The 12,918-nt window shown below is 46.4% G+C and overlaps 1 protein-coding gene across 3 annotated transcripts in view; it reads right to left on the bottom strand.

The window, feature by feature from the left end:
* Positions 1 to 12,918, bottom strand: part of LARGE (like-glycosyltransferase) — a 692,738-nt gene that overhangs the window by 508,308 nt on the left and 171,512 nt on the right. For 2 of the 3 annotated variants that reach the window (XM_011978982.1, XM_011978983.1), the window contains exon 2: positions 9,411 to 9,598. The exons of the other annotated variant lie outside the window; for it this stretch is intronic. In XM_011978982.1, coding sequence (XP_011834372.1) covers positions 9,411 to 9,516 — 106 coding nt within the window. In that variant the 5' untranslated portion in view covers positions 9,517 to 9,598. The remainder of the gene's footprint in view (positions 1 to 9,410; positions 9,599 to 12,918) is intronic. 3 annotated transcript variants of the gene reach the window in all.

Below are 12,918 nucleotides of genomic sequence, written 5' to 3'. Positions count from 1 at the left end.
ACTACCTAATTACTACCATGCCCAGTGATTTTGTATTTTTAGTAGAGAGAGGGGCGTTCGCCATGTTGGTCAGGCTGGTCTTGAGCTCCTGGCCTCAAGTAATCTGCCCGCGTTGGCCTCCCAAAGTGCTGGGATTATAGGCATGAGCCACCACACCCAGTCCCACTATGCATTTTAGTGTTCATGAACATTTCATAGTTTCCTGTCTGGTGCTGTTATAAATAACACTGATGTGAGCACTCTAGTACTAGTCTTTTGTTCCCACCTACGTGCATTTCTCTTGGGTGTATGGCTAGGGGTAGAGCTAAGGGATCATGTGGTATGCTTGGCTTTGCTTGGTGATACTTTGGGTAAGTTTTCCAAAGTAGTTACGTAAATGGCTATCCTTTTCTTAAAACTGAGAGACCTATTCAGACATCAAAAGGACCCTCGGAATAAAATCCTTCCTCCTTTTGTTAAATTCGTATCCAAAATCAACAAATAAAATAAAATAAAATACAATTGACTTAAAACCAGGAAACCCGCAACAAAGAGCAGATATTCTGAACTTATCTTTTCAGAAAACCTTAACTCATCATCAGTTACTGATTAAACACCAATCATAGATGAAGTATTATGGTCTTAAATCATTCAGACGATTCAGACCAATACATCTGAATACAATGCCTTTCTCATGAGCTGTAAATGAAATGTTGGATACATGCACGTCAAATTCAAATGCAAGAACCCAAAACTCCAAGGGAAGGATAAGATGTCCATATGAAAAGTGCATGGCACATCATCTCTGCTCTATCCATAAAGCACAAGAAGAGGATGGAGAGGATGTGGGAGCACGGGACTATGGGAAAGTGGTATGGAAGGTGGAACAATGACCCCTCAAAAGATGTCCACATCCTAATCCCCATGGCCAATGAATATGTCATCTTCCATGGCCAAAAGGGCTTCGCTAGTACCATTAAATTAAGGATTTTCAGATAGGGGAGTTATCTTGGATTTTCTGGGTAGGCTCAATATAATTACAAGGGTCCGGCCGGGCGGGGTGGCTCACGCCTGTAGTCCCAGCATTTTGGGAGGCCAAGGCGGGTGGATCATGAGGTCAGGAGATAGAAACTATCCTGGCCAACATGGTGAAACCCCATCTCTACTAAAAATACAAAAATTACCTGGGCATGGGGGCACGTGCCTGTAATCCCAGCTACTTGGGAGGCTGAGGCAGGAGAATCACTTGAACCAGGGAGTCGGAAGTTGCAGTGAACTGAGAATGAACCACTGCACTCTAGCCTGGTGACAGAGTGAGACTCCGTCACACACACACAAAAAAAGTAATGATAATGATAATGATAATTACAAGAGTCATCATAAGAGGGGGGTAGGAGAGTCACAGTCAGAGAAGGAAATGTAACAACAGAAGTAGAGGTCAGTGTCAGAGAGAAAGATTTGAAGATGCCACACTGCTGGCCTTGGGGATGGAGGAAGGTGCCACAAGCCAAGGAAAGTGGGCAGCCTCAAGAAGCTTAAAAAGACCAGGAGACAGATTCTTCATTGGAGCCTACAGAAGGAACCAGCCTTGCCAACACCTTGACTTTAGCCCAGTGAGAATGATTTTGAGCTTCTGACCTCTAGAACTGTAAGATAACGAATGTATGGGTTTTTTAAGCCACTAAGTTTGTGGTGGTTTCTTACAGCAGCCACAGAAAACTCATACAAGTTGCATGTTGGGAATCATGGCAACCACAGTTCCTGAGTCCTCATCCAGGCCTCTTGCCATGACCTCTTAAAGGAGATGCAGCCAACACATGCAGCAGGGTCATTTTTTTCCACCCTGGCAGGACGGCCAATACTATTTTAAGATCAAAGGCTGTGTATAAGAAAAGTAGAGGTCAGGTCATGTGCAGTGCCTCATGCCCGTAATCCCAGCACTTTGGAAGGCAAAGGCGGGTGGATCACCTGAGGTCAGGAGTTCAAGACCAGCCTGGCCAAGGTGGTGAAACCGCATCTCTACTAAAAATACAAAAAAATTAGCCAACTGTGGTGGCAGGCACCTGTAATCCCAACTACTCAGGAGGCTGAGGCGGGAGAATTGCTTGAACCTGGGAGGCAGAGGTTGCAATGAGCTGAGATTGTGTCACTGCACTCCAGCTGGGGCAACAGAGCAAGACTCCATCTCAAAAAAAAAAAAAGAAAAAGGAAAGTAGAGGTCATCTTTGTAACCATCTCACAAATAATTGGGATAGGCTTTACTGCCCTCTCAGATGCCAAGACCTTAAAGAGACTCTTAATAGTCCTAAGGTAAGAACTACAGACACATGCACTGGGCATTTTTTGGGATGCATGTGTCACCTGCGCACTATTCTCATTTGTTGCAAGAGTTCGCTCAAGTTCAGAACTAACAGTTATCAAGCATTGGCTGGAAAAGCTCTTCATTTTTGATCCATTTTTTTAAAAACACAACTTTTGTATTGTAAGTCGCATTTTATTTTGCATTCAGCATCCTATGTTCTTATACTCCATCATACCCTTATTAAATGATACATCTGGACCACTGGCAGGACAGCAAAAATAGGCTTTCCTGCCAAAGCTGCTGCAGAGCCTAGACTTGGGGGATACTGAAAGCTCCAGCAGAATATTCACCAGTACCCTGTACAGTCTGACTTCCCAGACCTTCCAGCACACTCTCTGTCTGGGCTGAGATATGGGGGAGCAGACACGGGGATGGGGAATCAGTCATGTCTGGACAAGCCCTCCTTGGGTAAAATGCACCGCCCTCATCTTGCCTATTCCACTACACAAGTGTCCTGGGATTCCCCCATAATAATAATGCAAAGAAAAAGCTTTAACTTAAAATTCTTTCATTCTCACTCTAACTCTTCAAAATGGCCCAGTATCGGGACCTCACCTCTTTCTGTTGAAATTTACTGTGACAACACTCAAAAACATTCATTGCAGAGGGGGTTCATATTGATAAAAATGGAACGAACAGTGAACTCGGGCTTCAGGATGACAAAACAGGGGTACAGGCTGATATCAGTTCAGAAGTGAAGATGCTCTGCCTTTTCATGACACTGGTTTTAAGTGTTCGGGGCTTTGCATCCTCTGAAGACATTTGCTTTTAAATAACACCCACATTGTCCCGGCCTGCCTCCCTGACAATGGGAAACCTTGCACTGAACTGGTTATGAATTATCAGAGGGCAGCATGTGTGAAGAGTTTTCTGAATGGCTGAAAAGCACCCTTTTTCCACATGCTGATAAGTCTCTTAATAGCTGAACGTATCTCCTTGATGGACAGAAAAGAAGAACCACATCCCACAATAAAACCCACTGGGCTCTGAGAAAAGGTGATTCTGACAGAAAATAACAGGCAGGCTCTAAATTCTAATGGGGCTGTAGTTGAGCAGATTTATTCCCGTCCTAGAATTAACATCACGACCAAATGAAAGGAACCATGTCCTCAGGTCTCAAAAATCACAGATGCTCACAGCACCAGGAGCCCTTCCCTACCGGTGGCTCCTGCATCCCTCCATACCAGAGCCCTTCTCAGGAAACATTCACTAAGGACACATTAGGAGTGAGTGCTCAGTTCGGCACTGGGAGTGTAACGATGAGTAAAACACTCCCTTCTCTCAAGAAACTCATAGGTAAGTGGTTAGGACAGCAAACAAGCAAAATCTCTCTCAATAAGTGCTGGTCATAGAGGTTTCTACATGGGATCTGGCATTAGGGGAAAAGTGACATTGAATATGGGCATCGAAGGTGTTGGCTGGGAGGGAGGGTTATGGAAAAAAAGAACTGAATAGTGGGCAGAAAGAACGCAAGAGTGGAAATTAAGAATCAGAGAAGTAGTTTTCTCAGGGAGTTCAACAGGGTATTATACCCTGGAGACAGACAGTATAGATTGGGGAAAAAACAATTGTGGAAGACCCCAGAGTCATGGTAACGAGTCCACAGTGGATCCAGGAGGCAATGATGAGACCTGTCAGCACTCCAAGCCAGAAGAGGGTACATGTGTTCATTCACTCATTCATTCAACAAACATCTGGGGAACAAATATTCTCCCAGCACTGCAGTAGGTGCTAGAGGTGGAAGGGCAGGCTAAAGAGACCTGCTCCCTCCATTCCCAATGCTTGTCAATCTCTTGTGAAAACAAAAGATTATAAAAACAAGAAAAATAAAGAGCCCTGAGTATTAAGGGTACATACAAGGAGTTAGGTAAATGGGAGCCGAGGAAGCCCGCTAGTTAAGGGTCAGGAGACATTAACTGTGTTTCAGCTGAGAACCAAGGATCAAGGCAGCCACGCAAAGGAGAGGAAGGAAACAAGAGCAATAGAGGGTGTCAGGGAGCAGGAAGAGCAGGTGGGAAGAGCAGAGCCCACAGAGGGCGATGTACGCCAGGACTTACAGGAATCCGGCGTGGCTGGGCAGAGGATGCCAGATGATGGGAGGCAGGATGGTGGGGGTTAGGGGATGGGCCAGAGGGGCTGAGAAGGAGCAGAGAGGTGCTGTGATTTAGCTCTGAGGACTCTGAAGAACGAAGGTGACCTGCAAGAAAGTGGGCTGTTGTGTTTAGTACTAATCACAAAGGAGGAATGGCAGAGCCAGGGCGACAGCAGTGGTGAAAGCCAGGAAACAACCGACGCAGCTACAAGGCCAAGCTTAGACTCAACAGGAGGTGGCATCCGAGACACGGAGTGAATGAAGGGAGACAAGGATTACTCCCAAGTTTAGGGCCTGAACAGCGTGGAGCTGGGAATGCTGACTGAGGTGTCAGAGAAAGAAAGGTGGACTGGGAAAGAAAGAAAAAACAAGGAGTTGGGTTTGAGAACTAAGGGGTTAACGCACTAACAAAAACACCACCTGATGAGCATCCTTCACCAGTGGTCACTGGGCCTTCGAAAGGTGTCTCAAGGAATGGGAATCTCATCTCTTTCCCAGATGGTGAACTCCATGCCTGACAAATGAGTTGCTGGAACAGGTGTTTTTTCTTACAGGGAGATAATGCCTGCATAACATTTATGCATTGATTCTGCTTCCACGCTCAGGAGCAAATCACAATAACTGACTCCCTCTTAGTGTCATAGTTCCCCTTAATCAGGGAAGAGTCTGGTCATTTTCAATTCACTTACATCAGATGTTAGAATCAGAAGCTTGAAGGCCGGGTGCGGTGGCTCACGCCTGTAATCCCAGCACTTTGGGAGGCCGAGGCGGGCAGATCACGAGGTCGGGAGATCGAGATCATCCTGGCTAACACGGTGAAACTCCATCTCTACTAAAAATACAAAAAATTAGCCGGGCGTGGTGGCGGGCGCCTGTAGTCCCAGCTACTCGGGGGGCTGAGGCAGGAGAATGGCGTGAACCCGGGAGGCGGAGGTTGCAGTGAGCTGAGATCGCGCCACTGCACTCCAGCCCAGGCGACAGAGCGAGACTCCGTCTCAAAAAAAAAAAAAGCTTGTAGGTAGAATGTCAGTGCCCTGCTACGGACAGGCGACAATTTCATTTCACATTGGAAGAAAAGAAGGCCTAGCATGAAGAGCAAGTGTGCCCCAGATCACCCAGCTCCTCTGGCTGAGCTGATTTGAGATCCTGAGACAGCTGACCCCCTCCAGGGCTCTCTCAATATATCACGCTGTGGCGTGTAATCCAACTCCAAAACCCTATGCTGAGAGCATCCACATCTCGGAGGGAGTTCTTGGCTCTGCTCTCAGAAGATCCATTGAAATTAAACAGAGTCGAAAAATAAATAAACCCACGTAAAGTATGAATAGTATTTCCATGAATACAGGCAGCAACTCTGCCCCTTATTTATGGCTTCACCTGCCACAGAACCAAAAACTCAAGGGTGTCAATAAATGGATTGTAACGTTGCTGTGATGTTTAATTACAGAGAAAATAATGTCTCTGCGGACCCTTTGGGAAATGCACTGATGTCTGCGGCAACCGGCAGGGAGCTTCATGGAAGTATTATTGCCTTTGTGTTCTGACAAATACTCAGCCTTTCCCAGAGCCTCAGGATCTCTGGGTCAGGAGGGGTCAGATGGGTCACCTTGTGTAACTGCCCCTCTCGCTCAGCTCCCTCTCACGATACTGGACTTCTGTTTCTGCATCTCTCATGCCAGGTGTTTCACTACCCCCTGGGCAGCTCATTCCAGCTCTGGACAGAATGGTCCTCATTATGAGGAGCTTGACATCTGGCTCCTTGCCACGTCCCTCCGTAGGTTTGGGGCCACCAGAGCAATCCCAATGTCTCTTTCAGGGGACAGCCCTTTGTCTGTTTGCTGAAGCTGGGCATGTACACCCTGAGCCTCTGCTTCTCCAAGGTAAACATCCTCAATTCTTCCCACCATTTCTTACATAAACAGATTTGAACAGGCTCTGTCACTCACCTGGATTTTCCTAAGTGTGCTGCCTCATCTAGATTGTCCTTACAGTGTAGAGTCCACAAATACAAATGCAGCAGCCCTAATGCACACTGACACTCAGTAACAGAAATCTGCTGCCTTTGTCATCCTAGCTAAAATACCGTGTTAACATGCCCACATCACCCAGCCCCTACTAAATGCAGCTTGTGATTTGGTCCCAAGCGTGGGGTTCATTCTAAAGGATCATGTTGATAGATACAGCATCTACACCCAGTCTGTCATGCTGCCTCAAAGTATTTTCATGATCTTTCCAGTTTCCCATAATCCATCTGCCAGTCTGGTCAAATTGCTCAGTTAGTGATCGCAGTCACTCCACTGGTCATGATGGTTCTAAGCTGCCTTCAAACTGACCATAAACACATCTAACCATAAACACAGACAGTTACGAATTGTCCATACTCCAGATCAACTTCTAATCTCTTCTCTTTGGGAAACCATGCCATTTGCCTTGGTGGCCATCCCAGTCACCCAATCTCACCCCATGTGTTTTAAGCAACTCTCCATCATCCTGTGACCAGAAATAGGTACAGGGCTTCAAGTTAACAAAAAAGTACCAGCCTCCCTCACTACCCTCCCATAACCGCAGTGACCGGTTTCAGGAGTTACCACAGGCAACAGAGGCAGTATTAGGGAATTAGAAAAAGGAAAAAATCCTCTTTCTACTGGGGTTGGTGAGGACAGGATGCAAGCCTGAAACTTCCTCCATGTAGATAATGTCACCCTGAGAAAAACCAAGGCAGAGAAAAACAGAACAAAGGGATAGACAGAGATCTAGCTACAAAGCCCCTGGATCCAGCTCTGCCTGAAGCCTGCCCTATCTCTGAACTTACAAATCCTATTAACTATCAAATTCCCTTTTCACCAAAAATCAATGTGGGTTGGCTTTCTGCCAAAGAGTGCAAATCAAAATTCTGCAACTTTCCTCACCCAGACTATGTGACACCCTGTCAAATCCCTGACCAAAGTTTAATCACTCATTGAGGCCCCAATCTATAGCATGGTATTGCAGTTAAAAACTCAAGCTCTTGAGTCCAATCTGGGCTCCATCTTGACCGCCTTTGGGGCCATGGGCAGATCACTGAAGCTTATCTGCCTCATCCTCCCCATCTGTAAAATAGGTGTTATTAAATGTACCTGCCACAAGGAATCATTGTGAAGAAAGAGTGAACACATGTAAAAGTCCTTCTAACAATACCTGGCCTGTAGAAATACGCAAAATACTAGTTGTTTGTACTGTCGTCATCACTGTGATGACAGAATCACAGTGTCTGTCATCATAGTCATTGTTATACCATTACTATTATTACCAGCTTAGTTAGTTAAAAGTCAATGTTTTACTCATTAAATCTATACTAGCATGGGTACCTCTGTCTTCTTTTATAAAAAGGGCTTTTCCATGATCTCTGGGAGAATGTTTCTTTGTATCAAGAACAACATCAACTTCCCTTCCCCGCTCTTTAGTCCCTTTTCCACAAACTTACCATCCACTGCCATGGCATAATTGACTCTATCTACCTGCTTAGATGAAGGTTCTGACTGCTCCAGGGATGCAGCTCAGGGGTGGGAACAGGGACAGGGGTGTGTCACCCGGCCTCAGCCCTGGGCTGAGCATCCTGAGCCCTCCCTGCTAGGCAGGCACACGGTTCCACCTTGTTTATATTCAGTCTAGCTAACTCAAGGCAAATCTCAGAAAGCGAAGTGGAGATCCTAATTAAAAGGTAGCCTTGAGCTGCCAATAAAATTATGCATAAAGGAAACGTTTAAAAACACAGTTGTGACTTCCTTGAGACAGATTTTCATTTGAGATCTTCATTCTTAAATTCAAGTGTGGGGGTAAATAAAAATAAAGTAAGCTCTTCACCACTGCCGTTCCCTCTCTCTCTGAAGCCTAGAAAACCATCTTTGATAGGCAACACATTGCACTGTATTTGAAATTGCTGGCTAGAAAAATGGCGAGTCTTGCTGTTCCCACTGATTTCTGGAAAGTAGCAGGGATCATCATTTGTTTTTATTTCTTTGGGGAGAGCAAATCTTTTGTTGCCTCCCTGTGCTCGGCCTATCATGTAACTGATCATCTTTCATCCCCAGCCCAGGCCTGACAGCTCCAACAACCCTCTCCCACAGCACCCTGCCTTCCTCCATCACAACGCAGATCGCAACGTGCCACGATGGTTTGTTAGCCTATCTATCTCCTCCACTATCCTGTGAATCTCTAGCTCTGTTATCTCCATATTCTCAGCACCAAGTTTAGTGCAGGCATCCAGTAACAACAACCACACAGCCGGGCACGGTGGCTCACGCTTGTAATCCCAGCACTTTGGGAGGCCAAGGTGGGCAGATCAGAAGGTCAAGAGATCGAGACCATCCTGGCCAACATGGTGAAACCCCGTTTCTACAAAAAATATAAGAATTAGCTGGGTTTGGTGGCAGGCGCCTGTAGTCCTTAGCTACTCGGGAGGCTGAGGAAGGAGAATCGCTTGAACCTAGGAGGCGGGGGTTGGAGAGAGCCACAATCGCACCACTGCACTCCAGCCTGGTGACAGAGCGAGAGACCGTCTCAAACAAAACAAAACAAAACAAAAAAACCCACACAAACAAACAAAAAACACCACCACCACCACGATGTTGAATGGGTGAATGAATGAATGAAAAGATGGACCAACTCTTGAAACATATGGCTCCATGAATAGCTCAGTAATTTCTCCAGGGCCCAACCTTTTCCCCCATTATCTACAAAGTAATTTACTTGATTTGACATTTCTGTACCCACCACCCTCCCACCACATCAAGGTATGCCTTATTTTGCTTGTTTTTCCCTTTTTCTCCTCACATTGTTGACTGCTGCCAACTACCCGTGTGACCCTAGACAAGTCACTTCCCGTGACTGGAAATCCACATTCCCAATAGATGGCTTTGAGTTTCTTTGCTAGGGTTCTGTGACAGCTAATGTTCCCTTTCTTCCCTCCTTCCCTCTCACTTTGGCTTCCACTCTTACCTTCGAAGCTCCCAGAAAACAGGTAAATCCAGGTGATGGCTGGGATGCAGAGAAGACTCAACGAGGCAGCCAAGAATTTCCGTCTCCCCCTGCAGATTCCCAGCATCCTCTCGGAAGTGGCAATCCCTAATCCCAGAGCCGTTTCTCTGTCCGGAGCATGAAGTCCTCGGCCTCCCTCATAATACTTTCTGAAAGGAAGAGCAAAGAGGAAGGCCTGAGTTCTTAGCACTGGAGATGGATGTAAGTTACGGAAGAGAAATATCTCATAGATCCCGAAAGGGGTTTGACGGATCTAGGCTTCCTGCTAACCTTTCATCCCAAGAGATGATGCTACAGTCTCGCAGTCTGCAAAACTGGGACAATAAATATTAAGTAAATGACAAAAACTGTGAGATCTCTCTCTCACACACATGCATATATTAAGTAAATGACAAAAACTGTGAGATCTCTCTCTCACACACATGCATATACACGCATGCACACACACACATGCACACTTTATAGTATAGGTTAACTTTGAGACCTGAACTAACATACTTAAAGGAGCATTTAGTTAGCACCTATTATGTACCATGTACGAACTATGTGCTGTGTTTCAAAAAAAGACTAAAACATGCTGGGCGCGGTGGCTTACTCCTGTAATCTCAGCACTTTGGGAGGTTGAGACGAGTGGATCACTTGAGATCAGGAGTTCAAGACCAGCTGGTCAACATGGTGAAACCCCATCTGTACTAAAAATACAAAAATGAGCTGGGCATGGTGGCATGCCTGCAGTCCCAGCTACTCGGGAGGCTGAGGCACGAGAATCACTTGAACCTGGGAGGCGGAGGTTGCAGTGAGCCGAGATGGCGCCACTGCACTCCAGCCTGGGTGACAAAGCGACACTTTATCTCAAAAAAAAAAAAAAAAAAAAAGAATACTAGAACAGAGAACGGATTCAAAAAGTGTAGCCTAATGAGATAGATCAACAGAAAAGATCTATGAGAACCCCAAACTGAGATCTGCATGGACCACTCTGAAAGGGCAGATAAAGGTGCTGACTGCCCTGTGTGTGGTCAGGATGGCAGAGCGGTTCCAGCATTCTGGGCAGAAGAGACTGAGAAAGGCACTGGTAATCGACTAAAGAGCACATGCCAAGGCAAGGAGATGGGAGAGGCCACCACCTCCATCTGCATGGGACTGTACCCTAATCACAGCTGAAAGCTTAAATACACTCACTAAGGACTGTCTTCACAGCTTCCACCTTCAACACGGAAGAAGAGGTCCAGAGAATCACAGAAACCATTAAAACATGCAGAGAAGGGATAAGAACAAACGGATAGCCTGGAGAGGGCATATCCTCAGACCATGGCAGCAGACTGGCCGTGATGTATCACCGGAAGAGGGAGCAGGTCAGTGCAGACACAGTGGACGGCCCATGATCTTTCACCTGAATATTTGACCAGGGAATCGTGAAACCTACAAAGGAGTTAAAAAACCAATGGACCCTAAGACCTCATCTCTACCCACCTCCTAACATAGGAGTCACGCCGACTATAGGTGGAAAGAAAGATAAACCCACATAGTGCCTCCCTAACAGAGCGGAACTCACCCATTGCACATAGCTATAAAAGGCCTCAGATTCCCAAGGAACAGATGTCTATAAAACAGCTGGCTTGGTTCTCCCCTTCTATATTCCCAAATGTATCCCTCCCTCTTGGGTAACCCTTATACCACCATGATGAAGGTCTGGTTGAACTGACTCCTTTCCTCACCAGCCTTAGCATTTCCAGAAGACGGGTACCCGCCCCATCAGATCCACCTCGCATTCTTTAAGACTTAGCATATTGCCTGTCAGCTGCAGGTGCCTGACAACTGTCTGCTAAATGAATACATGGAATCACATTCTATCCAGAGGCCACCCTCTCAAGCTTCAGGAGTTTATGTTCAGCGAGCAGCCGACAATAAACACGTAACTGAGCCGATCACAACTGTCAACACTGTGCCTGCCTCTGCAACCACTCTGACACGGTTTTCTAAATGGCCTTCTTTTGGAACAGATGAAAGACCACAGGGCTAGAGGGTGTAGACTAGAAAGTAAAACCGAAAAAAGCAACATCCTTTTGAACAGAGAATGTTGACTTGAAAAAAGTCCCCTCTAGGGAATGTTCATTCTAAAGCATGGAAAACAAACCCTACGTACACATTCCACTAGTCACAGAGAATGAGAACCACCAAGACCCGTGAATCTCTTAGGAGAAGGAAGTGCAGGAAAAGAGGGCTGTGTAGTTAGATAGAGGTGGGTTCAAGCCCAGATGCTGCAATCGGCTGGCTGTGACCTTGACAAGTCCCCTGTCTCTGGATAAACTTCCTTATTCATCTATAAATTGAGATGATACCCTTTATCTTGGAGGGTTGCTTCCAGGCTCAAATGAGAGCCCTTGATGAAGTGCTTACCAAAGATATTTTAAGTACATTTCAGGGGCGATCCTTCCTTCCTGGAGGGCAGAAAAGCAGCCTTAATGAGGTTTGTTTTGTTTGTTTTTCCTTCTTGGAGACAGAGACTTGCTCTGTCACCAGGCTAGAGTACAGTGGTGCGATCTTGGCTCATTGCAACCTCTGCCCCCCTGTGTTTAAGCGATTCTCCTGCCTCAGCCTCCTGAGTAGCTGGGATTACAGGCACACGCCACCACGTCCAGCTAATTTTCGTATTTTCAGTAGAGATGGGGTTTCACCATGTTGGCCAAGATGGTCTCAATCTCTTGACCTTGTGATCCATCCACCTCGGCCTCCCAAAGTGCTGGGATTATAGGCGTGAGCCACTACACCGGGCCCTTAATGAGGTTTTTCTCTTTCTCCACTCCCTCACTTCCTCCACAGCGTTGGGTAGGAAACAGATCCCCAAAAATAGGTATTGCCCAATAGTCCAGATAGGTGATTTAAACCTGAAGGATCCACCTACTCAATTCTCCTACGAGAGTTACCATTCTCCCTAGGGATCTGTGAGGGGTTGGTTCAGGACCCCCCACAGATACCAAAATCCACAGATGGCTCAAGTCCCTCATATAAATGGGCATAGTATTTGCATATAACCTACACCTATCCTCCTATATACTTTACTCTAAATCATCTCTAGATTACTTATAATACCTAATGCAGGCCGGGCACAGTGGCTCATGCCTGTAATCCCAGCACTCTGGGATGCTGAGGTGGGTAGATCACCTGAGGTCAGGAGTTTGAGACCGAGGCAGGTGGATCACCTGAGGTCAGGAGTTTGAGACCGAGGCAGGTGGATCACCTGAGGTCAGGAGTTTGAGACCAGCCTGGCCAACACGGAGAAACCCTGTCTCTACTAAAAATGCAAGAATTAGCCAGGTGTGGTGGCGGGCACCTGTAATCGCAGCTACTCGGGAAGCTGAGGCAGGAGAATCACTTGAACCCGGGAGGCGGAGGTTACAGTGAGCCGAGATTGTGCCACCGCACTCCAGCCTGGGCGACAAGAGCAAGACTCCCTCTCAAAATAGTAATA

This window comes from Mandrillus leucophaeus, unplaced genomic scaffold, assembly GCF_000951045.1.
Source record: "Mandrillus leucophaeus isolate KB7577 unplaced genomic scaffold, Mleu.le_1.0 Scaffold2, whole genome shotgun sequence".
NCBI lineage: Eukaryota > Metazoa > Chordata > Mammalia > Primates > Cercopithecidae > Mandrillus > Mandrillus leucophaeus.
Note: the sequence above shows the minus strand (reverse complement) of the source record. Positions and strands in the feature narration are given on the sequence as shown.